The 27,541-nt window shown below is 42.5% G+C and overlaps 1 protein-coding gene across 19 annotated transcripts in view; it reads left to right on the top strand.

Moving 5' to 3' along the window:
• Positions 1 to 389: 389 nt before the first annotated feature.
• Positions 390 to 27,541, top strand: part of LOC100224318 (epigen) — a 60,428-nt gene continuing 33,276 nt past the window's right edge. For 5 of the 19 annotated variants that reach the window (XR_012055837.1, XR_012055838.1, XM_072928929.1 and 2 more), the window contains exons 1-6: positions 393 to 609; positions 2,453 to 2,637; positions 2,963 to 3,085; positions 7,441 to 7,593; positions 8,290 to 8,397; positions 12,081 to 12,173. Coding sequence is in view for 13 of the 19 variants with exons in the window: in XM_072928929.1 (XP_072785030.1) it covers positions 470 to 609; positions 2,453 to 2,637; positions 2,963 to 3,085; positions 7,441 to 7,593; positions 8,290 to 8,397; positions 12,081 to 12,173 (802 nt within the window). In the remaining 6 variants the exon portion in view is untranslated. Of the gene's footprint in view, positions 610 to 2,452; positions 2,638 to 2,962; positions 3,086 to 7,440; positions 7,594 to 8,289; positions 8,398 to 12,080; positions 12,174 to 13,063; positions 13,105 to 16,153; positions 16,280 to 23,272; positions 27,072 to 27,541 lie in introns of those variants that run through there. The other 14 variants (XR_012055834.1, XR_012055833.1, XM_072928926.1 and 11 more) reach the window with 11 other exon arrangements.

The following is a 27,541-nucleotide window of genomic DNA, read 5'->3' as shown; positions in this document are numbered from 1 at the left end:
ACACTCAGAGCTGGTAATTCATCCTGTAAGACTAAAAGTCTTTTCCATGGACAGAGATCAGAGACAGTGTCTCTGGGGGCTCTGTCCAGGGGGGTTCCTGACTCCTGCCAGGGTCCCAGACCTGCCAGGGCAGCCAGAGGGAAGCCCTGGATTCCCACACCCAGGGAGCCAAAGGCTGAAGCCGAAGCCCATGTTTGGGGCACTGTTTGCGCGGCTCCGGCTGTACCCTGCGGCTCCGAGTCCCCGTCACGCCGCCCTCCCCTCAGCACCGCCCTCCCCTCAGCGCCGCCCTTCCCTCAGCACCGCCCTTCCCTCAGCATCACCCTTCCCTCAGCGCCGCCCTCCCCTCCCCTCAGCACCGCCCTTCCCTGAGCTCCGCCCGTTCTGGCCGCGATCCCGGTCCCGGTGCCGGCCCCGCCCGCCCGTCGCTTGGTTGCGGCGGCGCTTCCGTCCGTGGGGACCGACCGAAATGGCGGCGGCCACCACAGCCTTCTCCCTGTCCTCCGCCTCTTCCTCCTCTGCCGCGCTACTGCGCCCGGCCTGCGCGCCCCTGAGGCGGTGGCGAACCCTCATTCGCAGCATCAGCGGCTCCCCTCGCAGCGCCGCCAGGTACCTTGCGCCGATCGGATCTTTTTCCTCTTCGTTCTCCTCCTCCCTCCTTCTCATCCTCCTCCTCATCCTCACAGCCCTCCTGGCGCGGCGGGTCCAGAGGGCGCGAAACGCCTGAGGGATCAGCGGGGTCGGGCCCCTCGCGATCCCCTTCGGGGTGGATGTCCTCCGATCCCCGCTGAGTTCCGCGGTTCTGCCCGGGGAAAGGGGAAGAACCAGCGGGAGAACGGGCCACGGCCTTGGTGATCCATCGGGGATTTAAGCAGCGCCCTTGAAATTGAAGAAGCCCTTGCAATGTGAGCTTCCTGCCCCCTCCCTGAGGGGAGTCTGCGAGTTTGCTCTCTCCTGGTACCTTAAAGGGCCTGTCAGGGGATTTATACAGGATTACTGTATATATTCATCACTTGGTGGCAAACGGCATGCTTTGATGCACTGCGGATGAGTGTCCTGACAGTAATCACTCCTTGCATTTAATTTATTGCAGTGTCTGCAAAGGGATTCTGGTGTTGGTTTTTCAGCACTGCAGCTCTGAGCACTTGCCTGGGTGTGCATGGGAGGGTCTTCCTGAGCTCCTGCTTGTGAACCTTTTCGTTTATATGTAATTGTGTTAAGACCTGGCTGAAAGATGACTAAAGAGATTCAGCGCATCACAAGTACCAATTCTGAGAGCACTATCTTTGTGATTTCAAGAATGAAAAGAGAAGTGAACTGAACAGTCATTGAAATAAGCATCTGACCCCTTGGATGTTCTGTGCATTGAGAATTGATTCTGTCAGTTTTGGGAGAAACAGCTGTATTTCTGGACCAGTGCATATCCTACTTCTGTTCTGTGCTGCTAGTAACTGTTCTTTTCCAGTTCAGCAAAACGTAGATGTTCCTGCACTAATAATTTACCTGAGGTTTTTATAGGGTGTGGGACATGTCTGTTGGGATGATGAATATGATCTCAGGGTTTTAGAGTACAAATTGATCTAAAATAGCAGTGCAGATCTTAGTCTGTGTCGTGGCCTGCAAGTCACTGGGTTCATAAACAAGAACTTTTGTCAAATCAATTAAATTATGTCAAATCAATTTTTAAGGAAATTTGAGGAGGAGAGTTGGTAACTTTCCTTAAACCAGTAAAACCTAAGGGCATAAGAACATTTTCATGTTTTATTCCAAAATGCAGGAGTTCACATACGTTTACGTGGCTGGCTGTGTGTGTTGGGAAGGTGAGTTGTGGCTCCTCTGGTGAGCTCCTCTTCCAAGTGCACTGATGGCACATCCATGCTCTTCAGATAAGAAAGTTGGTGTAGGCACAGAGTTTGTGGGAATTGGGAGTGAGGCTGCTGCCAAGCCTCGTCCCCAATGGGCTACAGCTGTGCCAAGCAGGTGAGCAGCATTGAAGGTAAGGAGGCAGGGAGTGCCCAGGTGTGCTGACCAATCACCAAAGGGAACAGAGGGCACACAGGTGCAGTGCATAAACCATGAGGGTATAAAGGGTTGAGTAAGAAAGAGCACACACTTGTAGCCTTCTGAAGTGGTGTGATTTTCCTCCGTCTGAATAAGTACTTGGAGTCTTCTGAAGCGGTGTGGTGTTACTCTGCATGGGTGAATGCTGAAAGCATTATGAAATAGTGTGGTGGCAGTCTGTGTGTTGTGGCTGTCTCAACTGTGACGAGTGGGAAAGCGTTTTTCCCATGTAGGTTTGTAGTGTGTTAATGATTTTTGACTAATATTGGAAATGCCTGTTAATATTTGAAATTTGGTAGTGTTCAAAATGGTAGATCACACACTTAAAGGTGTCTTCTTCCTGGTGAAAAATTTTATGCCTAAATGTCGTGTGCTTTTTTTGTTGTTTCAGCGACGAAGCAACCGTTATCTCAGGGACAAAACTTGCGCACCAGGTTTTGAAAGAAGTTCGAAGGGATGTGGAATCGTGGATATCTGCTGGGAACCAGAGGCCTCACCTCACTGTCATATTGGTAGGAGACAATCCAGCCAGTCACATCTATGTCAGGAACAAGATAAAAGCAGCTGCTGCTGTGGGTATGTCATATAAGTGCTCTGTTGGTAAGCACAAGATACTCTTGTTTAAAAGGAAAAAATAAAGCAGGAGGAGTCCCCTCAGTGTCTTAATTAAATTTTGTACCAATTTCTTCTATGTTTTCTCTGGTAAACCTGAGGAATTGCATGGGTATATGAAGAAAGTAGTTTTAATGTGTTTTGAATGGGAGCTGTAAGTTTCATTTTGCATTTTAAAATAGTGTTTGGGAACAGTTCTTAAGAATCAGACAGATTTTTGGACTAAAAGACTAAGCCGATTGCTCTGTATCCTTATTCTGACATGTCTTCTGTCTTTTGTTTTTATCAGGCATTTCTAGTGAGATCATACTGAGGCCTAAAGACATTTCACAGGAAGAACTCTTGGATATGACAGTAAAACTTAACAAGGATTCCAGAGTTAGTGGTTTATTAGTTCAGCTACCTCTCCCAGGTGTGTGATGTCTTTATCCCACTCCTCATACAAAACCCATGTAAGAGGAAAGAGTTTAATAGTTCTGAGCTGCAAGTGTACCTTGGGGCTATTAAAAAACTCTTGAAATAGGACCTGCATAATGAATGGTTAGCTGAGGTGGCTGGGTTTTTTTCTTGTTGCATATGCAGTTCATTTTCAAGAAGAAGCCAAATTCTGCAAGTAATTTCATATGTAAAACTTGCCTTTTTTAATGATCAGTTAGACTGGTATTTTAAGGCATTTCACATAATTTATCTGGTTTAATTATCTTTATTTTTTGAGTGTGTTGCACTGGTTTGCCTTGAGTTCCATGTGTTCATCCCCTATATCATGCAGAAATATGGTATGTAGCAGATGATGCTATAGCCTTTTTCATAGTGATTCCAGTTTTGCCTTGAACATTAAACATTTGTTTTCTTTGTTGGCTGTGATGTTCCAGGTGAACTTTGTGCAAAGGTCCTAATATCTTTGATTAAATTTTAGGGGTTTTTTATTTACCTTCTCCTGATTTGTTCTGAAATATCACCAGGGAGTAGCTGGCAAACTGGTATTTTTGGAGTGATAAAACTTATAGAGAAATAAAGAACTAAACTGAAAATGTTTTTTGTTTATAAGATAGCAAAACTGGGGGCAGGTGCTGAGAGTTATGGATGGAAAAAAAATGCTTTGGTTGTATTTGCAATAAACAGTTGGTGCTGCTACCTGAAAAATACCTGAAATGGGCCATGTACTGAAATAAATTTGCCACAAGGTGGAAGTATAACACAAGTAAGGAGCCACCTCCTGGCCTTCAAGGTAGGAGCTGATGGAATGTGATCAGTTTCCTTTGGAGGAACATCTCTCCCACTGACAGATATTTGCAGCAGCAGGTGATGTAAATAACAAAGTTTCATTGTAGTGATGAGAACTGCAAAAGAGGGAGCACGAGCAGCCTGGGGATGGGAATCATCCTGCCTGAAGCCTGTAGCAAAGGAAGCAGGCTTGTACAGTGGACTTCCAGTCCAGTGCTGTGCTCCCTAAAAGTGGGAGGTGTCACATGTCTTGCTAGTGAGGGTACTCGGGGGAATGGTTAGATGTCACTTGCAATGCGTTTATGGGGAGGATATCAGGTCACTGCAGTCCACTTTCATCAGTGCGCAGTTCAGAACTTCTTTTAGTCTTGAAATGCAGTGAATTTAAACCTGGTCAACATGAGAAGAAAAAAAGCCTGCTGGTAATTCTAGCTGTGTCGGATTAAATGTTTGATGCTTCTGCACTGCAATGCTCAAGTCCTTAAATGAGGGTTAGTCCTAAATTTGGTTGAAGATTCCTCCCAAGAATGGTGACATACCTGTCATAATAACTGCATGACTAATTAGCCTCCATCCAACCTATCAGACAGGCACAGCTGTTGCTTGTGCTAGGAAAACCCTTAGAACAATTTAATCAATAGCAGAACTTTGTCAATATTGTAGTGTCTGCATAATAGAGTTAAATGTGCAACTTGTCATGAACTGGAAATACTCAGTAAGCTCTTTACATGAATTATGTTGTTATTCCATAACAATGTAACTCGGATAACTTTTTTTTTCCTCAATGGAGCTTAATAAACTAAAGGGCCAAAAGCTAAGTTAGCTCATTTTCCAAATTTTATTTGCCTTGTAATGGAAGGAGACAAAGCCCATGAATTGTTAAAACTCATATTAGTGGAAACTCCTTATTCCAGAATTGAGGTGATGGTGTTGTGTTTGGAGCTTTTTTGCAGTAAACCACACAAAGTGTGGCTTTTGATCACCATTGGGTTAAAAATGGAATCAGAAGTACCTCTGTTCTGTTGCACTATTGTAAGCAGGGGTGACTTAATTTTGAGGATTGTTGTCTTTGCCTGAGGAGAACTTTGTTTCTGTGCACCTTTTGCGTGCCTTACTTGTGATAGTTTTCTGGAGACCTTCCTGTGTCTTAGTTTGAATTGCCTGGGAGGTGACCCTGAAATGTTAATCTATTTGAGACAGAAGATGAAAATCTGTGCAGTGTTTTTTTCACATCTGTTTTGTGCTATGGTATTATTTTCATTAGTCTTCCCTTTTGAAAACCAGTCTTTATTTTTCATGTGCCAGCACCAGAGGCACTTGTTGTGTAAATATGAGTTTCTCTGTGTGTGGATGCTTGGCCAGTGATGCCCAGTGTAGTCCTGCAAGTTTTGCCAAAAAGGGAGAGGAGGAGTGCAGAGAGGAACTTGGCCTGGGGAGTGGCCTGTAATGACAGCAAGGAAATTTGTATGGGTGTCAGCTCATATTTTATGAGACTGACAGTAAGATAATCAACAAATTATTTTGTTCCTCTGGAAATAAGGCATGTGGGATCCTCTTCTCTGGCTCCCAGCTCACTTCTCCCTGACTGTTCAGCTGCATTTCCTCCCAGTACTTTAAACACTGTTCTGGAATTGTGCAAATTGGTTTTGAATATGGTAAATATCAATGTAAAGCATGGGGTTTTTTTTCCTTTTACACAAGTGTGTCTATCTGTCTGGTTTTGGGAAGCTAAAGACAGTGTGGAGGAGGTGTTTTTCAGTGCAGTGTTCTGCTCATCCCAGGCACAAGGAGAAGCATGGCTGCCAAGTTTGTGTTGGAAGAACAACTGACTTGCCTAAGGGTAACAAGTTCTTTTGCAAAAGCCATTTAATAGGTTACTCCAAATTTCTTTCTTGGTTTTGTTTTCTTAATTCCCAAGTTGACATAAAAACAGGGTTATGGTTGCTTTCAGTATCTGTGAGGCAAGTTTCAGTTCGAAGAGACTCTTTAATCAATGTACTTAATATATTAATTTCTGCAGTCTTTTCTCATTAGGATTTAAAAGGAAACTTGCTCTTGTCAAAAGATGGAGAATTAAATTGCAAATCATAGCAGCCCTGGTCTAACTCTAGGGGTTTTCTAATAGGAAATCTTAACAGACTGCCATGGTTTAAGTTCTACAACATGCTTATCTTTTATTATCTAGCTCCTTTTAATGGAAAACCACAAAAATCTACTAAATTAAACCATCCTGTTTATGTCTCTAAAATATTTTACTGGCAACATCTGATTTTCTTATTGATGCTTATTTTCCCTTATTTGGTTTTTTTAAACCTCCTGTAGTGCCCTCTGACTTGGACAGTGGGACATCTTGCCTCGTAGTTGCAGGATTCTGTTCAGGCTGTGGGTAGAATGGGTGATGTAAGGGATGCAGAAAGCAATTGCTCTGCAATGGAAGTTGTAAACCCTCTGCCTGTTTGTCAGGTTTAGGGGAAGTTACTTTGGTTCACTCTTACTGGTGCTTGGGAGGAACAACCAAATTCCCAGGAGGTTCAGTAACAAACTGGTCGTTAACCACAGAGGGTCAGAGGCTTTCTCCCCATCTACCCACTCTGGGAATCAGCTTGACTTTCTCCCAGACAAAACCTTTCAGCAGGTCTGGGTTAATGCAGGTTGTGGGTCAATCAGTGCCGTTTTGGGGCTCTGAGCAGGCCATGGGTCAGTCATTAAACACGGTTTGCTTTTTGGGTTAGCATGGGATTTTTGTGGAGCTGTTCCTCTGGGCTGTTATGTATTCCAGGTTGATGCTTGGGTTTGTAACTCTGCAGGGAGAGGTCCAGCAAACAGCTTTTTTCATAATCAACACTAATGTTTATGCAGTATAAGCTTTAAGCAGTTGCAAATCTGTCCTGTATCATTACTGCATATGAAAAACATTCGGTATGAGTACATATGAATACAAAATTATGTGCTGGTAATGCCATTCAAGCCATATTCAATGTTTTGAGATCACCACTATCAAACAGTTTTGTGTATTCTCACTTCTTTAAATGAAGTAGGATATGTTTTGGTTCTACTGATTAACAGTTGACTAAAAAATAGTATTGTTGGAAAAGGAAAGCTAGACCTTCAAAGTTACTTCAGCTTGAGGTTTGCATGAATTTGTTTAAAAATGAGCTCTGTGTGCTTAGAAGCCAGAGAAATGCATATAACTGTTCTCCTGTGGTTTGTTGGAGTTTTTGAGCTCCTTCATGTTTAAGAATTCTACATTGCAGAAGTGACTTCCTTAAACATTTCTTCTTTACTTCTTCCTGTCCTCACTCTCAGCTGTAATGGGCTTTTATATTTTGACAGAATCTGTTGTATCAACACTGTGACAAATGCCTCGACCTAATCTTTAGTAAACCCTTTGAAAAGGGTAAATTGCCTTTAGGGCGAGTGTAGTTCATTAGATCAAGAGCAGTAATTAGTGACCCTGGCTAGATCCAGGCTTGCCAGTGCCATGAGGTATTGAGGGCACCTGACAAGCGAAGGAGCTGCAGCTGAGGGCTGTGTGTCTCCTAGATCACATAGACGAGCGGACGGTCTGCGACGCCATCGCCCCTGACAAGGATGTGGATGGGTTCCATATCGTGAACGTTGGACGGCTGTGTCTCGATCAGCCTTCCATAATCCCTGCCACCGCTGCTGCTGTCTGGGAGATCATAAAACGGACGGGTAAGAGACTCGCCTGTCCTGGGAGATGAACAAGGGATGACCTCAGGTGGGAGCTAGAAGGTCAAGGTTATCTAAATGCATTGGGCTAAGTGAAGAACAAATGTTTAGGGTATTAATCTGAATAAGGAGCTGCCAAGTAGATGGGCTCTTGTGCCTTTATCACAACTATTAATAAAGTGTAGACAGTAGTATTTGGTGGAACACTTCAGTAACTTTCTAAATTTAATCGTTTTGCAGGTAGTTTTCTGTGCTGCTCTATTTGTCAAATAGAAGATTGGATGCATAAGTTCTTGTCGAGAAGGGGGAAAAACAAGTATGAAAAATGGGAGCACTTAATTCAGTACTGGAAGGGGAAGAAATGCCTATGTGTTGAATAGTTGTAATTTTTTATTTAGAATGTACATGTTCTTACTGGTAGACGTAAGTGCTTCCCTTTGTGGCTGGAGCAAGGAAATTAAGTCCTTGCTAAGAGTGATTTTGGTAACCTGAATGAGTTGCCAGTTCTCTTTCTCCAGGGTGAAAGGTGAAAGCTGTTGTGTGGGCTCATCCCTCCAATTCAGTCTTGTGTATTTTTCAATTAGTGTTGATGTCAGCAGTGCGCAATAACAAAATAATTGTCGTGGGGATTGAGAAGGAGGGTTTAGATGTATCAAAATAGTGGGATATAATTTTTTTATCCTTTTTTTTTCCCACAAGGAATACAAACATTTGGAAAAAATGTTCTTGTAGCTGGAAGATCCAAAAATGTTGGAATGCCTATTGCAATGCTTTTACATACGGATGGAAAGCACAAAAGGCCTGGAGGTAAGTCCAGGAATGTTGTTCCAGTGTTTCCATTTGTGAAGGCCTGAAAATAAAGCTTACTAGAGGACTGAGGTTAAAGAGAAAGCTTTCCACTCTTGCCGGTACTTGCAACCAGACCAAGAAAGTAAATTTGCTAACCCGTTTCCTGACTTATTCTCAGGAGAGCAGTTTCTGGACTTGACTTGTTCTGCTATTCAGCTGTTCAGTCATCACTTCCTCCTCCATTTGAAACAGCTGCTATTTCAAGTGATCCTTGAGGGTTGTACTGGCAGAGAGGCCTTGAGCTGCAGAGGCTCCTATGGTGTTTTTACAATGTAGCTGTTTATAGGACTTATCCTTGTGCTTGTTCAATATTGATTTCATTGGTCATACACATGAGCATGCAGGTACACCTATGTATACATGTGCACACACATGTTTATCTAGGAATAAGCAAAAAAGGTGTGGCATGACCCTTGTGTTGTGCTATGTCAGTGAGGTGTTGCTTATGAAAATACCCGAATGACCAACCAAGGAACTCTTCAGCGTGAGTACCATGATTACTTGTTGGCCTGGGGGATATTTCTGCAGTGCAGTTTATATCCCCCTGGAAATTGAGTGCTGTGGAGGAAATATTTTTAAGTAATTCTAATTACAGAAGCCTACATGTGCTGCTATAATTGTTCTGCAGAAATTAAAGCAAATATAATGTAGCTAGAATACTGCCCTTTTGACTCCATTTTGATATTAGAAACTGCTGTGGTGTATAATATGTGGTGTGCATAAATGAGGTAAACATGATCCCAGGCCTATTTAATTGGAGCAGAGTGGAATCTGTTATTAATATAATAAAACACTAAAAGCTTTATACTAATCATAGAGTTGGTTTTTCTATTCAGCCTCTGTGAGAAAGTTGCTATTTGGAACTCCTCTCAGTGCCTGGATTGTAATTACCATTGGTGCATAGTTATGGTCTCATCCTCATTCCCACGAAAATTAGTAGCATTTTTGCCATTTGCTGCAAATACTGGATGACATTTGTTATTGACAGTGCAGCTGATGTTTGAAGTAGGCTTGGTAGAACACAAAGTCATGTTGCAAGCTACTTACATGTTTCCCACTTGGAAATGAGGAGACCTAGTGACCTTATTGCAAGACTCTCACCAGCTGCATGGGCAGTTTTGAGCTGTAACTATTTGCAGCTTCTGGCTTTTGAGTGGATTGGATCCACGGCTCAGTTTGGTCTTGTATCCTGGGTTTCCAGTTTCTGTTTGGCTGTCTGGTAGTGCAGCTTGTTTTGAGGGGCTGGTCCATGAGATTTTTGTGGTTCTTCGTGGTCTTCTGCCAGTGTTTTGTTTCCTGGCATGTCAGAAGACTTCCCTTGCAACCCTGCTTGCTGGCATTGCCAGTGTTTTAAGTATTTCATATATGTGGTGTAGGGACAGAAAAATGTTCAGGTAGTCCCTTACTGACACTGGAGCCTAGATACAGAAAGAATTAATGCACTGGAGTTATTCTTGCCTAATCTGAAGAACTGGATTAATTTCTCAGGTAGTTTTCTAGTTTTCCAGTCTGCTGTGTGTTGGCACAGTATAAAGCAGCTGGCAGTGAGAAAACAAGGGGATGTATACTTCTCTGATAATGAGCTGGTGTTAAGTGTGTATGCTGTGTACATGATGATAAATACTTCTGTATTTGGGGTGACTTCTGTACAGAATACTTCTGTGGTGGGTGGCATTTTCCTCCCTAACTCACAGATGGGGCTCTCCTTGAAGATCAGGTTCATCTTCTGCACTTGGGTTTAATTTCTGCTTCTGCTGTGAGCAGCAAGAGACTGGCCTGGATGGTGTGTAAAAAGGAAGGGAGGTCAGGCCATGGTTTCAGCTTTCTTTTATTTTTTTTTAAACTTAGGGTGATAGGGACCAGAGAAGACCTACAATAGAACACTGAAAAAGAACTTTCTCAGGTTATCAATCAAGAAAATTTTTTTCAGTGACTGGGTTGATTTGTTTTGTTTTTTTTTTTAATTGAGAAATTATGCAAGGGGTGGGTGTGTATGGTACTTTTTTTTGTTGTAGGTTTTGGTTGGATTTTCTTTATAGATTATGAACAAAAATTCAAGATTGGGCATTGTCTTAATTTGTGATGTTTCACATGTAGATACACTTATGTCCTGCAGGTGGCAATATCTGATCAGATGGAAAAGTGAACCACTTCCAAAATAAATAATGTTCTGTGTAGGCAGGTCAAGAGATTATTTCTGTTTTGTGAGCTAGGAAACTGACTTGGGAGTATCATGTGGAATCTTAATTGTTAAATATATTCCTCTTCTTTCAGCAGAAGTAGCAGTATAAAAATAATTGTTTATTTTCTGTTTGGGCATGATCACAAATAAATGGAAAGCCTCCCCTTTCTGAGGTGTCTGTAAGCTTCTGGACTGCTGTTGTCAAGGTACGGGCTTTTTTTTTTTTCCCTCTTTTTTGCTTCTTTCCTTTTTGGTAGTGAAAGCAATTACTTGGTTTCAGGAGTTGACTACAGACACATCCCTCACTAAAATCTTAGAGGAAAATTAGCACCAATTTTATTCCTCAGAGGTAACCTTATAACTTTGGATTTTATCCTTTTTTTTTTCTCAACTTTTCTGCTGAGTAATGATCATGTTTTTTGTTCTTTGGCTTAAAGCAGGTATTGGTAGACTCCTCTATTTTTTTTTCAAGCCTGTACTTTTCAGTTATGTGCAAATGTTTTGATCTGCTTGTCTCTGGGGAGATGCTGTGCACTGCACAGCCTGAAGAAGAGGGGTAAAAAGTGAGGGGAAAGAGCAGAGAAGCCAGAGCCCAGAAAGGTTGAAGATGAGATGCCTGAGGGAGTTAATAAGATGAGAGGCACAGATTTGACCAGTCAGACCATTCCATAGGAAACAGTTACAATGGTAATGTCTGAGAAGGCAAAAGGTTTTTGTTTAATTGCAAGTAACATGGCCTAGGTGTCTGTGAGTGGAAGGCAGAGATGGGGGAATGTAACATCTGAACACTGTGTAGTACAAATAATTGCAGAGAGCGTTGGAAGGAGTCTTCTTTGAGAGCCATTCTCTTTGCTGCTTGCTTGGGGAGTCTTCAAGGGAGTACCACTCCTGCTATTGGATGCAGTAGGAGACTTTGGGCCCTCTCCCTGTGACTATTCATGTTGTGGTCCCTCCTCAGTGTCTCCATCAAACAGCACAAGAGTTTTTCATGGCTAACCAGGGGAGTGTATTCTGCAGGAGCAGAAGAATGTGTGCTTCTTTTGCTTCTGCTGGTGGTCTTGTATTGAAGCTTTCATGTGTGGTAGACAGCTGAGTCTTGTGGTGCCCTCTACAAACTGGGCTTGATAAAACAGACCCTGTGCTGGGCTTGCTTTGTGGAGTTCCACTGAACATAACGAAGCTGTGCAAGGGCTTACCTTCCTGTGGAAGGGAATTCAGTACACAGTATATAAATGAATTTGTCCTGGGAGAATTTTTAAGAGCAAGTGTTTTTTCATATATGTGAGCAGCAAGTGTTGTGAGTGTTCTGCCTATGCTGATTTAAAAGTCATGTCCCAAGACAAATCTGATTATGTGTTCTATTGTTAATGTACCAAAGTAATTTGTGCCTGAAGGTAAATTATGTACTTTTAATAGCATTTCATATCTGACAATTAATTGTTTTTCTCTTTGGTTTCAGGTGATGCTACAGTGACCATTACTCACAGACACACCCCAAAAGAGCAGCTCAAGATCCATACGCAGCTTGCTGACATAGTAATAGTTGCTGCAGGTAATACTGGTTGGTGTCAATACTCCAATTGCAGCATTTCAAACCTAAAAAAAAGACTTTGCAGTCTGTGGCACTGTTTCACATTTCTCTGAATAATCAGTGCTTGTGCTTGCTGATGGTGTTGCACAGGGTAGTCTTTCTCACTGTAGGAAGAGCAAATGATCTGGCTCTTTGTTCTTGCCCTTCACATTTGCAGACTCATAAACTGTTTCTCATCACATACGACACCTTTCCCTTAGGGAGACTTTGGAGTGAACTCAAGATTGGGAACCAGTCAGTGCATAGTTTATACAGGTATAATTATGTAAATTAAAACATTCTCTGAGCTGTGGAAAAATCATGAGTCATTTAAAATTTGACAGGAGGGTTTCTTTAAATCAGCTGGAGCCTGCTTTCATAAAACCATGGTATTGTTCCCCTGCTGTTAGAATTAAGGCCAACCTTGCCGAATTAACTGGAGGTTTGGGTAACCTGTGTTAGTAATGGCTGGGTTTTTTTCTCTTTTACCATGTCAAGAGAAAGATAATGGTAATTGCCTAGGGGAAGGGGACTGAAAGATCAGTGCCTGTACTCTTAAAGCAATGTAAACTGATATACTTACAGTTGAACTAATCTGTCCCAAAGAAACCGGTGGAACTCTGCATCTAAGCAGCCTTGGTTATTTGTTTACAGGTATTAGAGGTAGAACTATGAATTCATTTTTCAAAATTGAACGACCCAGCTTAGTATAACCTTGGTAAAATTCTGGGTCCCTTTGCAGCTCAGGGATATCATCCTTCTCTTGTAGCATTTTGTAGGGACTACAAGAGGATTGTGTCTTTGCTCTTTTCTGCTCCCTTTCCTGCTCTTTCTTATCCTCAAGACCCAGGACTTCCTTATGTATTTTCTAGATGAAGACAGACAGGTACCTGTCTAAAGCTTGTCACTTCCTGGTGAAATGAGATACCCTTTCCTTCAGGTTTAACTTCACTGCCTCTTTCCTAAGGCAGGCCAGGAGTGAGTAACAACTTATTTGTCCCCCATCTAATTGTTCAGCTGTGGGCCTGACCAGAATTCACCACTGTGAATGAAAGGCAACAATGGTTGTGCTAACTGGAAAATAAACCACTAATTTTTCATCCAAATTCACTGCTTCCAGTTTAATCATTGCTTCAGATTTTTGTGCTGAATATGGTTTGTTGTTGTTTTTGCTTGGAGTTAAATGGCCCAGTAGCAATTCAGCCATGTTGACCTTTCACATTATTGTAACAGGAGTGTGATACAGCACTTGTTACACAACTTGAGATATACTTGGAATGATGAAAAAACCTAGGGCTAGGTTATGCAAACAGCACACAGCCCTGCCCTGGTGGGTGCTCTGGGGAAAGTTGTGCTTTAGAAAGGTGGAATCACTCCAAGCTTCCTTTTGTTACATGAGAACTGTGCACATTTTACCTTTGGGGTCACACACTCCCCAGAAATGGGTGATCTATTCAGTGGGTGTTACCTTTCTTGCAACTTGTACCTTGCCAGGTTGGAACAGATGCTTTTACATGCCACTGCAGAAGATAAGCACGTGGAAAAGAGCTTTTTTTTGTGTGTGCTTGCATGGAAGACCAAGGTTCCTTTTCCTTTGTAGTGCTTTCACAGGAGCCATCTGCATCCTGGCTCCTGTTTGGTGACTAGTTCGAGTGAGTCTCTTCTGATCTGGTGCAGTGCTTTCCTGTTCACTTGCATTCATGGTTTTGGTAATACTTCAGATCAGGTGCTTCTTTTCTGTTACTCCTGAATGTGAGAAGTTTTTGTCTCTGCTGTCTCTCATTTGCCCCCAGGCTTGGGGCACCAGTTTTCCTGCTTATTTGGATTGTAACTATCCATGCAGTTTATTCCTTCCTTTTTGTTCCTAGCCAGCTCCTTGCATCTTAAGTTCCACCAACGCTGTTCTTGTCCAGCCTACTCCTCCCTAAAATCTCTTTCAATACCACACAGCTTTTGAATTTCTGTCCAAGGCATTGTTTCCTGTTAAGCACACCCGATGCATATCTCAGCACAGGGGTTATCCATCTTGGCCTGCTAACCTTGCCTATACAGACATCCCATGGTGTCTGTTCTTTTTGCCATCTGCCCAGCCCCATGGCAGAAGTGTAAGTGCAGCTTCACCCAGCAGTGCTCCTAGAGCCGCCTCAGGACAGGTGAGACAGTGGTGGAAACAGCAGGACTCCTGAACCAGTCAGCTTGCTGCTCCTGCTCTCTGGGCTTTCCTGTCTGCTGAGAGAAACAGGGCTCATCTGCCTGCTATGTTTGGGGAGGAAGTAAAGAGAAAAAGTAATGGTAGTGCTAAATGCCAGGTGAGCCTCTGCTTGGACTACGTGTGCCATCTCTTGGGGCATGATCTTTGGTGGTCTTCTGTAGGAAGTGCTGGTTGATCAAACCCTTTACTCTGCTTAGCATTCTTAGAAATTGGCTGTTTCACAGTCCTTGCACCTAAACTTGGGTTAGATAGGGCCTTGTTTTTCCTTTGGTTAAAATGTGATTCATCATTTTTTTACGAAAATTGCCCATGAAAGCTTTTTCCATATTCAGTCAGTGCATTTTAGGAAACGGTGCTCTTATGTTTATCCTTTCCCACTTGGTATGTAAAGTAGGCTTAAGTAAATAGATACGTTCATTTGGTTTGGGGGTTAGTTCATTTGTTGCTATTAAGTATTTGGCTTATTATCAAACCATTTTACAAAGGGTGTAACTGTGCAGCTTCCATTAATATGCATCCAGCCCTATCACACACAGATCATTTACCCCCATAAGGCTGAGGCATTATCCAATTACCAGCCAGGTTGCCATGGGTTACATCAGAGGGGCATGAAGGCGATGCAGTCAGATGTTATCAAATGGGCTAGGAGAGAGTTTGAGATCTTGGCTTGCTCAATATGAGAAGCAGAGTTTCAAGCAGGTGTCTTATGGGCGAGTGAGAAATGGAGAGCCAAGAATGTTGTAGTATGGCCTGTATCCAAATGAGTAAGTATCATTTGGACACTTAGTCCAATGCCCTAGTACTGCACATGGAGCCAGAGCCTTGTACACTAGCGCTTCCCTCCCAAAAAACTGCAGTTTCAAACTGTATGGATTTGGTTTCTTTTCCTTTTTGCCTTTTCCCCACCTGAGAGAAAGCTGCTTTGATGGGGAGAGGGGAGTTCAGACTCCCTTCTTAGAGGTACTATAACATTCCTCTCAAAACAAAAAACTGGTGGAAATGCTCAAGAAGCAAAATGAATTGTAATGTTGAGTTTGGAAATTCCCGTTACTGAAAGCTGGAGGTTGCATGCTAGGGAAGAAATTCCTGACTGGAGTTGTATGGCCATGGATACATTTCATTATCTAGGCTTCGAAGTGACCTTCTAGGTTTTCTGGGTCCTGACTGAGGCACATATTCATGATGAATATCAAAATGCTTCATGTTTAAATGTGCTGAAGGAATACATTGCATATTAAAAAGCTGAGGTGGCTTGTTGTGGTTGTTTCAGCTGGAATTTCTTAATAGCAAAATACTCCTACCCCAGGATGCCACAGAAATGCAGCCCACAAGATGTGCAGTGCCCGGGCTGAGTCTCCCAGGTCAAGTACAGAGGTCTCACAAATTGCTGTAAAGAGCAAGAAATGGTGTTTTGTCCCTGTGGAAGATCAGTGTTGTCTGCTGGGATTACTGTAACAGCTCAAATTGCCTCATCGTTGTATGTTTTTTCATCCAAAACCAATCCCATGGCACAATTTCTGGTGGGATGTTTTTGTGTTCATTTTTTTCCCTCTTTCCTGTAGTAGTAGCAGTTACAAACTGTGTGCAGTTGAGGAATAGTTGTGTTCAGTGTGGGGTGTATCAAGAAATAGTCAACAGAAAGAATTCTATTTTGTGCATGCATAGCTATGCATGCACACCCCTTGATATCATTCAAAACTGGTAACCTCAGACTGCCTGGCCAGGGTAATTAAATATGTCTTGATTCCAGGTATCCCAAAGTTGATTACAACTGATATGGTCAAAGAAGGTGCTGCTGTGATTGACGTAGGCATCAACCATATCCACGATCCTCTTACAGGAAAAACCAAGTTAGTTGGGGATGTGGACTTTGAAGGTCAGTGAAACTCTTTATAGAAATCTCTTGGATAAATATATTGAAGTTTGTACGATTCACTCAGGGTAAATTTTTGGGCTAGGCAGTGTCTCAAATGAGACAATGTTTTCAGCAACTTTGTATAATTTATTTATTTAAATAGGAACACAAACCTATCTGCTATCAAGAAATTGTATGTTAGGATATAAAGTGTTGCTTTCCATTACAGGTACCAGCAACCCCTAAATACTGATAAGCTCTTCTGGCAATGGTGTAGAAGGTGCTTGTATCCAGTTTCTTTAATCCTTTGAGTTTATCAAAAGTTAGGGAAGCAATCGCTGAAAACAGTTTCTGCTCTTTGTCAAGCATAGGGTCTCCTGCTTTTCATAGCAATTATAATTAAACCATAGCTTCTCAAAGGCTCCTTTTGTGCTTTTTCTGTACACTTGTCTGTGTAAATGTTAACTTGGCTTTAGAAATACCCTTTATGCTAAAGTTTAATGTGGGTTCATCTAAAAGGGCTTACCATCTTGGTCCAGGCAAGCCTAACAGATAAAAATTGTTGTTACATATTGATCTTCTTATGTTTAACTTGTTGCAGAGCAAGTTCACAATGTAACTTCATTAAATATCTCCGCTCTGGAGGAGCTCCAAACTGGAATAGCAGGATTGTTGCACTTATTGGCAGGGTTGAGTGTGGGAAGCTTAGACAGCATTTACCCACATTATTAATGGTTCTCAACAGTTCCTTATTTTGATAAGTATGAAAATCACCCACAGGTTTTTTTCCACAGTTGTTAACATCTTGGCTGGCATAATGTTTCAAAGCTTAATTATATTCAGAATGGTTTTCGCCAGCTTGTGTGTATTTGTAATTACATCACTCACTTAGTTCCCTGCTGCTTTTACTCATCATGCATGTTACCTGTCTGTTAAAGTCTGTGAAATTACCTGTGTGAGTGTAGCTGAGCGACTGTCTTGGAATGTGTTTGGAAATGTGTAACTGGATGTGCGCAATAGAGTTCCAGGAAAAGAAATCTTTTGGAGGACAGTTTGAAAAGTTCTATTTTATCCTGTCTGGATTTGTGGAATCACAAATAAAAGGTTCTGTTTTCAGAGCTGAACTAAAGTATAGAGAATTCTTGGGTGTTTGGTTAGCTTTAGCAGGTATGGGTATGCAAAATCTGTAACTTTGAGAAATGTGAACCTGCATCCTTCTTGTTTGTTTCTCTTCAAACATGGGACCATATGCCTGCAATAAAGGTGTAGATTCAGTGGCAAGGCTGTGATTCAGAGTTTCAGCAATGCGCTGTATCTGTCTCATCATGTCTGCTGTGGGTTGTTCTCGAGATTTTACCTGGGGGGAGGGAAGATCCAAAAAAGAGGGAGGAACTTCAGCTTGGATTATGCCACAGCAGTTACAAGTAGCATTTCACTGTGCATTGCCAAAGGGAAGTTGTTGTTGGTTCATTGGTATCGGTGAAAGTTTCACTAAATCTTTAACAGCAACAGAAAACATCCTGGTGAAAGCAGTTCTGAACTCTAGCAAGTAAATCACCCTTGCCAAGTACTTGATCTGGCAGTTAGGAAATAGAAGAAGCTAGCATGTTTCTGTAGCAAATAATTTTATCCTTTTCACCTGTTTGATCACTTGGCTGAATCTATATTTAAGCCTAAATCAAAAGAGTTTTTTCAGATTGAGGACAGGTACATAAAAATGGCTGGCATAACATGCGGTGCCTGTGTAACATCACATAGCCCATCAGTATCTATTGTCTCTTCATCCACTTCTTTAGGAGAAGAATCCAGCTGTGGGCAGAGAGGTTTAAGTGGGCAATCAGAGTTCAAATTTCAATTACAAAAATAGATGGAAATTGCTTCCTTTACCAGGTCATCTGTCTGAAATGCTCCTGTAGTGGAAATTAATTTTATTAGGTGGGTGGAAGGTGTTTTGATTCAGTTGCTTATCTTGCTAGTACTTGGATGCCATCTTCTAATCTCTGCAAGGTAGGTGAGGGAGTAAAAGTTATTATCTCTTTAACAACAAAAGGATACATTTCAGCTCTTCTTTTTTGTCTTTCATTGTTAATACAGCGTACACATTTGCAAAAGTAAAGGAATGCCTTTAAACCTTTAAACAGTGTTTGCCATTTCCCATGTCCCCACGTGTCCTCTTTATTTTGATGCTCCAAACTGTGTGCGCATCAGAAAACAACAGTGGTTTGGTCTGGAATAGTTGACTGTGCAGTTCCAAGATATCTAAAAGAACAAGACAGGAGAACATTGTGCATGTGGGGGTCAGCTGCAAAGCACTGAGATACCCAGCCTGATACTGCAGTGATATATCCAACCTCATGTGCATCTCTCCGTGTAAAACCACCACAGCACATGGAGAGTACCTGTTCATGTTAAGAAATCGCCAATCTGTGCTCCAGGGAGTGGCTGTATTGGCTTCTGGGAGCCTCAGGAGGAAGAGTGAAGTGCCAGGAAGGAGAAGTGATGGTGTTTGTATGTGATTCCCAGTGCCATTTTAGCTGCTTTTGGGCAGCAAAGTTTGGTGACAGAATGGGAGATCTGTTTCTGTGAGCCATATAGTGCGTGTGTGGGTGTGCTTGGCCCCGTTATAGATGCTTTTGTTGCCACAGCTATAATGTCAAGGGAGGAGGAGGGCTACAAGGACCAGGAACATGGAATAAAGCAACAACTTACCCAGAACATTTAGCTGAAACAGCTCTTTTGAATGGAGCATCATTTCCAGGAGTAACTGGTAGAGCAGGGTAGTAACACACCACAGTAGTAGCTCACCTTTGCAAGTGGAACTGGAAATACCAATGAAACCAAAGTTGCTTGCATTTCTTTACAATTCCGTCCTTATTTTTGACAAACATCAGTGCTGATTGTCGAGTCTTTATTATTTGCCTATGTAGAAAAGAAATCCTTTGTGTAATATCTTGGTTTGGTGATGAAGTTGTGATATCAGTGAAGGGCTTTACACAGGAGAACTCTTCTTTCTGACTTGACAATGTGAAAGATTCTGGAAAATTGGTGCAACCATGAGCAGGGAGGGATTCGCAGTGCGGAAGAAAGAGCCCCAACAAGTAATTTATGTGGGTCCAAGGTGATGGGCCTATATATTATGCATTTTCTCTGAATGAGATTGCCCACCACAATCTTCAAATCCAATTAATTGATGGAAGCAGTGGTCCTTCAGCTGTACCTTTGCAGCAGTGTGCAGGAAGCCTGGGCTCTGTGACAGCCACTGCATCTGACGGTGTTTGCTGCCTCTCTGCGTTCATTGTGGTACCTGCCTGGCTATAGGCTGTTCTTCACTCATTGAATCCTTTCCAAATTAGCTCCCTGTGCAGTTTTCCCAAACAATGGTCACAAAAATAGAATGTAGATGTTCCAGGTGCTTTTGCTAACTAAGGTTAGTTAGTTCCTTTCTCAGCTGATTTTGAAGATCTGGTATTTATTTTGCCACAAAGAAGAGCCCAGTCTGTGTGATCACATTTCGGTATTGCTGACCTTAGGGGGAACCATTGCCTGTAGTGTTCTGTGAATTCAAGGAATCAATTAGAAGGTTGGTGTTAGGCTGTGACAGAATCCAGAAGGCTGCTGCATGGCCAGTCAAGGTTCTCCTGCACAGAAGAGGATGTTTTTCAGGGCTGTTACTGATACACACAGTTTGAATTGCAGCACTGTGCCATAATTCCTTGGTTTTCCTTTGGATTGCAGTTAAAATAGCTGCAATAAGGGAAACAAGGATGAGAAAAAGAAAGAACTCTGAGCAATGGGGGTAAGCGTTTGCTGGTTGATATCCCACAGTGCACAGTGAGAAGAATCCCAGAACGTGTGGAGCAGAACATGGGATATCTAGTGTGGCTGCTGAGCATGTGATTTCACACTTGGGCAGCGCTGCAGGGATCTGGTGTAGCTTTACAGGGACTTGTAAAGCTGTGTGGAAACAGTGCTTAGGCAGGAATTACTCTGCATCACTTAATGCAGATGCACAAGACCCAGAACTGCCTTCAGGTTGAGACTTGCCATTGGTTTGTGTGATTAACCCTATTAGGTGTCTGATGTCCTCAGCTTTAAAGGAACCTAGGAATGAAGGGCTGTTTCCCAGGCAGTGGATCCTGTTTTTCAAGGAAATAATCTACATTACATTTCTTCTGAAGAATCAAAGGAAGATTTCAAGGTTCTACAGAAGCTGCAAAATAGCAGCTCCTCCCCCATAGGCATCTAATTTGCATTTTCCAGATTGTCAGGGGAAAGCTTGGGAGACCAGCATCCATCTGGAGAAAGCAGGAGTAAACTGTGAACCAAGTTACTTCATTCTCGAGAAGCAGAAGCAGGACCTGATGGAACTGACAGCACAGCACCTCACCTGCCTACATGAGATCAATCACACATTTACATGATGTCTGAGAACTGTGCTTTGGCCTATTTCACTTGATCAGGAAAGTCTATTGATGTTTTTGAGGCCAAGCTATCTTCCCCCTTTGGTTGCTGGCATTCATCTTGGAAAATTGCACTCACTGTATCTGTATTTACTCTTACCAATGGAAACATATCAGATGGTAATTTCCCCAGCACAGACACCTGCTGTGTGTTCAAAAATCTGGATCAGCTTTTGTGCACGAGCTGTCTGGGTGGTTTTATGCTATCTGATACAAAATTTGGCTTCTGCCACGCCTACCTACAGGGATTTCCATAGTGGTAGAATATGGGCAGAGGAATTTGCCAACAACTTGGGAAAACAGTGCACTGTGTGTTTCCTGCTGGATACGGTTACTAACACCACAGGCAATGCATGTTGTGCCTGACAGGCTTTGGAAGGCTTTCTTGAGGAAAGGCAAGGTCTGATTGTGGGTTGTCCTCTTTGGAGGTAAGGCAGGAGTAGTTTGAATAACACCACAAAAAGAGACAGGTAACATTGCCATGGAAAGAAACATATTTCAGTTTCAAGTGCCTACAGTGTTTTCTGTGTTAATGGCTGTGTTTTCTTCAGATGTGGATACATTTCAATAATTATGACATTAATCCGAGAATTCATAGTAACTGTATTAACTGTAAGTACCATTCTAAATGGGAGGTACTTAAAAATAGTATGACTATTAAAAAGTTTAATTTTTTGTGTTTGAGAATATTGAGAGTTACTGTCATATGACATCTTAATTTGTTGAATTTTATATCTGAAAAACCACATTGTAATGTGACTTCCTTTGCATATATTTTGAGTGTATCTGGTGGTGCCAGTCAGCAGTGTAATTAAAACCCTCCTGGTTGTATTTACCAGTTCTCCTCAATGAGGGTTGATCTTCTGTTCTTCAGTTCAGTGAGATATTTGCTGATAACTTTGCAAGTGCTCTCGTGAGTTCCCTGCCATGGGGGAGGTTCAGACAGTATTTTATTAATTTCATTTACCGTCGGCTCTTCAAATCTAGTAATTCATTTCCCAAAACCTCCAGTGTCTAATTTTTCAAATTCTTTTGTAATAGTTCTTTGAGACTTTCTTATTCCTGCCAGTTAAGCACCACATAGAGTCCAGAGATTTGAGATAAATACACTTCAAGCAGTAGCAAGTGATCTTGTTTGTTTCAAAGCCAGGTGTCTAGTTTTCCATCTCTTAATCTCTTCTCATAGCCAGGCAGAGTCTGCTCTGTAGGGATTTCAGTGGAACTGAATGTGTTTGTGTGAGTTATGCTTGCTCAGTTGTCTCCTGTGTGCGTGCCCCTTTGAAAAAGCAAAGCTTCTGAAAGTGGGGAATGATTTACCGAGAAGTTATTACTGAGCTAGACAAAAAAAACCCCAAGCTAACAAACAAAACCTCTCATGGTGGTGCCCTAAAAAAGCCCTGACTGTCAGAACTAACAAGGTGAGTTCCTACAAAGTCAAGCAGAATTCCTTTGCAAACAGCCTGTAATTCCAATTGCTGGCTTTTTGCACAGTAGATAAGATGATAAAGCCAGAATTTATTGCTGTTATATGTATTCCTCATACAAACAGATTAACTTAATTGCACTCAAGGTGTACACTGGATTTGAATAGTCTAACCTGACTAATGGTTGGAGCTAATTCATCAGTAAGTTTTTCCATTGTGATACTTTGCAAAGAACTTGCCCCTTTGCATCCTGTTTTAAAGTAGGCATCCTTAAAAAAAAAAAAGTATTTTCTGGAGGAACTCTGTGTTTATGGCTGAAATTGCAATGGGAATATTTTTTCTTGAAGAAAACTCTTGTCTTTGTCTGTAGTGTGAAGCAGAAAAACAACTCAAACAGAAAATTGTACTCTCTCCCTCTCCAGTTTTAAGTTTCTTTCTATAATTTCAGGGTGTCTTTTTAGGATGTGTTGTAGGAGAACAGATTATGGGACATAGGGAATGGGGCTGTGGCTGAGCCTAATTCCTAATGGGGTGCAGCTGTGTAAAACAGGTGAACATTGTTAAAGGAAAAGGAGCAAGGAATGTTGAGGTGCTTTGACCAACCACAAAAGAGTAAAAGGCCACACAGGTGTCATGCATGTGAGAAGCAGGGTAGAAAAGGCTGTACTGGGGAATAAAAAAGTGCTGATGCTTGAGAAACTATTTGTGGTGTCAGTTGTGTGTCCTCTGTCATGTGTGGGACAGAGACTGACTAGGTGACTTGGCTACTGCTGGTGCTCTGCATGCTGTTCTTCAGGAGCACAGAGTTGGGGGGTTTCACCTCCTTACCTAGAGAATGGCATCCGTGCTGCCATGGGGAAAGGGCAAGGTGCTGCAGGTAGATCAGCTGGAACAGGTTGTGCAGCCCTGGCCCAGAATTAGCCCTGGGTGATACATTCAGATTAGAAGTACCTCGCAGCCCCAGTCCTGGCCACGTTCCATGCCTGCTGTGGCTGCAGTAATGCTTCTGCCTTGGCTGGTCCCTGACTGGTACTTCCCTGCAGTACCTGCCAGTCACAGCCCACGTGCAGATGTGGGGAAAAAAGGTTTGGAAACATTGTTAGTCAATGCCTTTTTCTGTTTTCTCTTAGAAGTGAAGAAGAAGGCTGCCTTTATCACTCCGGTGCCGGGAGGGGTAGGACCTATGACTGTTGCGATGCTTCTGAAGAACACACTCCTGGTCGCTAAAAAGCTCATTTACTAGAGAAAATGAGTTACTTTGGAAGAAGAGTCTGAGTTGTTCTATTTATTGATACACAAAGCACTTATTTTTTACTACAAATCTATTTATTTCTACATTGTATTTATTTTTTGTGTCAGGTATGTTAAATCTGATGGTTTATAAAATGTTCAAATCCTCCTACTGACTAATTGTGAACAAAATTGACTTGGAGAATGCAGCCTGCATAGGTATGTTGGTAGTGGTGGCCAATTGTGTTTCAGAGTGAAGAATGGAGCATAAATTTCAACTGTACCTATGTGTTGGGGCAGGTATTAAGGCCTTGTAAACACCTGGGACCTGTTCAAACAATATAAAAACTAAGACGTGCTAGATATCTTTCAAATACATGATTTGGGTTCTGAGGTCACTAAGCACTCTGGATGTAGTTGAGAGTCCTTAAATACTTTTTTTTTTAACAAGTAAAGCCAGCAGTGGCCAGGTAGTAATGTTGACATGAATGCACGTGTTCAGTAAATGTTTTAAAATAGTCAAATAAACTTGAATGCTGGTGAAATTCTGACTTGAAACATCTGCAAGAGATAAGTGTGAATAAGTAGCTAGAATTGAGGCTGCAGTCTGGGCAAATTGTTTTGGTGTGTAGTACCCCCATCTCACAACAACCCCTCAAACCTGAGCAGTTGATTGGGCTGAATTTGATTGAAATTGAATGGGATAGAATTAAATTGATTGGAATGTAGTTTCAAGTACTATATACATACTTAGTGCAGCAGGAGACGAAGGGGAGGAGAAACTTGATCCCTCACAAAATACTTGTATTGGAACTTTAAGCCATTTAATTATTCTCTTATTTTTCAAAACTGCATGAAGAGGCCTTTTTTTTTTTAGTCTATGTTGTAAGCCTTGACTTCAATGGGTACAGAGTTTTGCTGGTTAGAGAAGAGTATATGGGATAAGATCAGTATGCTTCTATTCCCAAAGTTGCTTCCTGGATGCATCTAGAACATTCCTATGCAATGTAAAAGTTGTAGTGGAGTTACTGCTGAGATGCCAGTTCAGCTGAGTGTCTGCACTTGTGGCATTCCCACTGAAGGCAGTGGTAGACTGGGCTTCTGCATGTTTTTATCTGGGCAGGGATTACTGATTTGTTTTAATTGAGAGCCTTAGGTGTTTGCTAGTGGGCTATGGCTAACTTGGAAGGGGAAGGAGAAAGGCTGTGGCTAAGTTTTCTTGCTGTCAAAGGGAAAAATGCACTTACTGTGATAAAGAAGTCAAGGTGGAGCATTGTTTCTGTGCTGACTGTTCTTGTGATGGATTTTGAGAGTTTGCTTTAGCACAGTGTTTGCAGAAGTTTGGCAGGATTATTACTAAATATACAGTGCCAATGGTGCAGACGTTTGCTTGTCTTTTTAAATGTAGGTGGTAATATAAATTTTTGTGGTGATTTAAGTGGTTGGAAGACAAAGGCACCTATGGAGACTGTACTTGGACTCATCAACCCATGACTGAAAGATGGAATAAAACTTGTTCAGTGCTACCTTGGTCTTGCTGTAGGGTGTTGATGTGGTTGGGGCATGGTTGTGTTTTTCCTTTGTTTATTGTGTGTTCAGTCATTGCTGCACCCATCTGTTTGCACTGCTGTTTGCTTTCTTTGGTTCAGCTCTGATCATCTCTGTGTTTTTTGGCAGAGTAACCACTTATGGCACCGTGCTGGTGTCCCTTGAGCAAGCCTGCTTGTGTCATGCCCTACAAGCAGGTTATGGTGCATTGCAAGCCCTTTCCCTTTATCCCATGGTAGCTGGGTTAGCATTACAGCACAGCCAGTGAGGCCTGGGCTTGGCTCCACTGCATGCTGTCTGCAGAGCAGCTGGAGGCGTCCCTGAGAGTGCTCTCTGCTGGGAGAACATCCAGAAGGAGCATCCAGAGGGAAGGGCCCATTAAACAACCCAGAATGCACACTGGTATGCCCCACCTGGTCAAGGTTTGTCCAAAGACAAATGCCCTGCAGCGGACAGAGCACAGAGCGTGACCTTGCCCACTGCAGCTTTGTCCCAGGCCTACCACGCCCATTGTGTTGCCTCATGACAAAGCCTGCTCTCAGATTCAGGCCAGATTAAACTGCAATTGTTCAGCTGAGTGTTGAAAGCAAGGCTCACAATCCTCATCCCTGCTTGGGACTGGTAGCAGAGGTTATCTGGGTAGGCATAAATGCTCCTGTCCGTCCAGGGAGTGTGCAAGTTGCACTCAATCAGTGTGCAGGCATGCAGTAATTCAGGATAGCAAAGGAAGGGGAAAGCCTCCTGGAATGCAGTCCATGAGCAGGAAAAGGTGTAATTAAAATATGCATAACTAGCTTGTGTTTTTCCCTTAACACGTGAAGTGGTTAGATGTAATCCTACAGATTACTGAGGAGAATGCAGTGGAGAGGGGAGGATGTGAGCTGGTCGGAGTTACCAGGGCACTTACTAAAAGACTTTGGGTTTTGAAATCTAAAAATTGTGAAATGAGTTTGTTGCTTGGAGTTCACAGTTGAGGAAGTGAGAGTTGTTGCTGAGGTGAACTATGTAGCTCTCTTTGGTCAGTCAGCCTGTTGATGTCTCAGTGTGTTACTGAACTGGGCTTTTCCAATTAACTGCTCTAGTCTGGGCACATCAGTACCCTTCAGAGAGACCAGTCCTACCTGTTCCAAGCTGCCTGTGACCAAGGAAGCTGGACAGTGTTTGGAGCTGTGGAGAGTGGTTTAGTACGAGAAGCATGTTTGACAGGTCTATTCTGGAGACCCTGCAAACACTGTAAAAAATTTGAGTGCTGAGCATAGTCCCTTCTTGGAGAGGCAGAGATGGGCTTTTCTGGCAGAAATTAAGGTATATGCTGCTAGAGGAGGCAACATTTTACCTGCTTTTTCAGTGTGTTTCCTCAGTGCCTGTGCCTAGCCAGGTCTGGACTTGTGCCCCGCAGCTCTAGCCAGCAATCCCAGGCCTGGCACCGGCCAGTGGGCTGCCTTGCTTCCCGGGCTGAATGGAAAGTGATTAGCACAGCCCTCAGGCTTGCAGGGCCTGGGATCAAAGGCATCCCGCTGGCAGTCACTGATGAAGAACACCATCCATTATCTTCGGGCCTGATCGCTTCCTAATCTGGGCACTAGCTGTTCCCGGAGTTCCTCTTCTGCATGGGACTGAGGGACAGGGAGGACCAGGGGAGGAACATTAGCAGAGCAGGGACTGGTGTCTGCAATTGAACTCCAGTGTAGCATCCTGAGGGTGAATATCCTCCTGGAAGTAATACAAGACCTACATTCTGAAGAGAAGGAAACACTACATTTTCACATCGTGTTTTGTTTGGCTCACCTTTGTTTGGCTGTTTTTTTGTTCTTCTGCTCTGTCAGATTCTGAGTCTTGCTCTAAAACTGTACCTTTATGCCCACAGGTAATAGGAAACCAGGGTTTCAAAAGAAAACCTGATGCCATTGCTAGATAATAGCAGTTTCCTAAATAAATGTGTGGTTGCCCCGAGGGTTAGGTTGTTACCAGATGCACCTTTTTGTGATTGGTGAGAACAGGAGATGACGCTTCCTGGCATATAAGTGCAAGAGAAAACACGGGAGTACAGATAAGCAGAGCAAGCAAGCCACCTGGAAAGAAGACCTGAGAAGGTGTTAAAGCAGCTGCCTGCCATGGCATTTGGAATGCTGATCTATATTTTGCTGAAAGGTAGGTTTGGAAGAGGCTTTTCTGGGCTTTGTTAAACAGAAACAAAGCCTTTCTCCTTAAATAGGCGGTGGGGTGGGAGCTGTGCAGAGACCTTGTGAAGCAGAGCTACTTCAGCCATTTGAAACCTGGATGAAATTTTAACTGATAGGGTATAATTTAAACTTATTTTGAAAATAAGCTACTTAAACTGGTAAAGAGGTGTAAGGTTGTACTATGTTACAGGTATCTGTGTTGTATATTGTGCAAGATAATAAAATGAGAAACAGGATGGATTTGTCTTTTGGGAAATTTGCAAGCTGTAGTTTGTTGTCCCACAATCATAATTAGGCTGTGTCAAAAGGAAATTTGAGGCAAGAGTGTTTTAAATGAATTGTTATTATATTGCTGCCTTCTCAGGGGTTTGTTTGAAGTGCATCTTGTATGAAGTGCTTTCTGGGTGAAATGAACCTTGAATGGATATACTGAGTTTT

This window comes from Taeniopygia guttata, chromosome 4 (genome assembly GCF_048771995.1).
Source record: "Taeniopygia guttata chromosome 4, bTaeGut7.mat, whole genome shotgun sequence".
NCBI classification, from domain to species: Eukaryota; Metazoa; Chordata; class Aves; order Passeriformes; family Estrildidae; genus Taeniopygia; species Taeniopygia guttata.
Note: the sequence above shows the minus strand (reverse complement) of the source record. Positions and strands in the feature narration are given on the sequence as shown.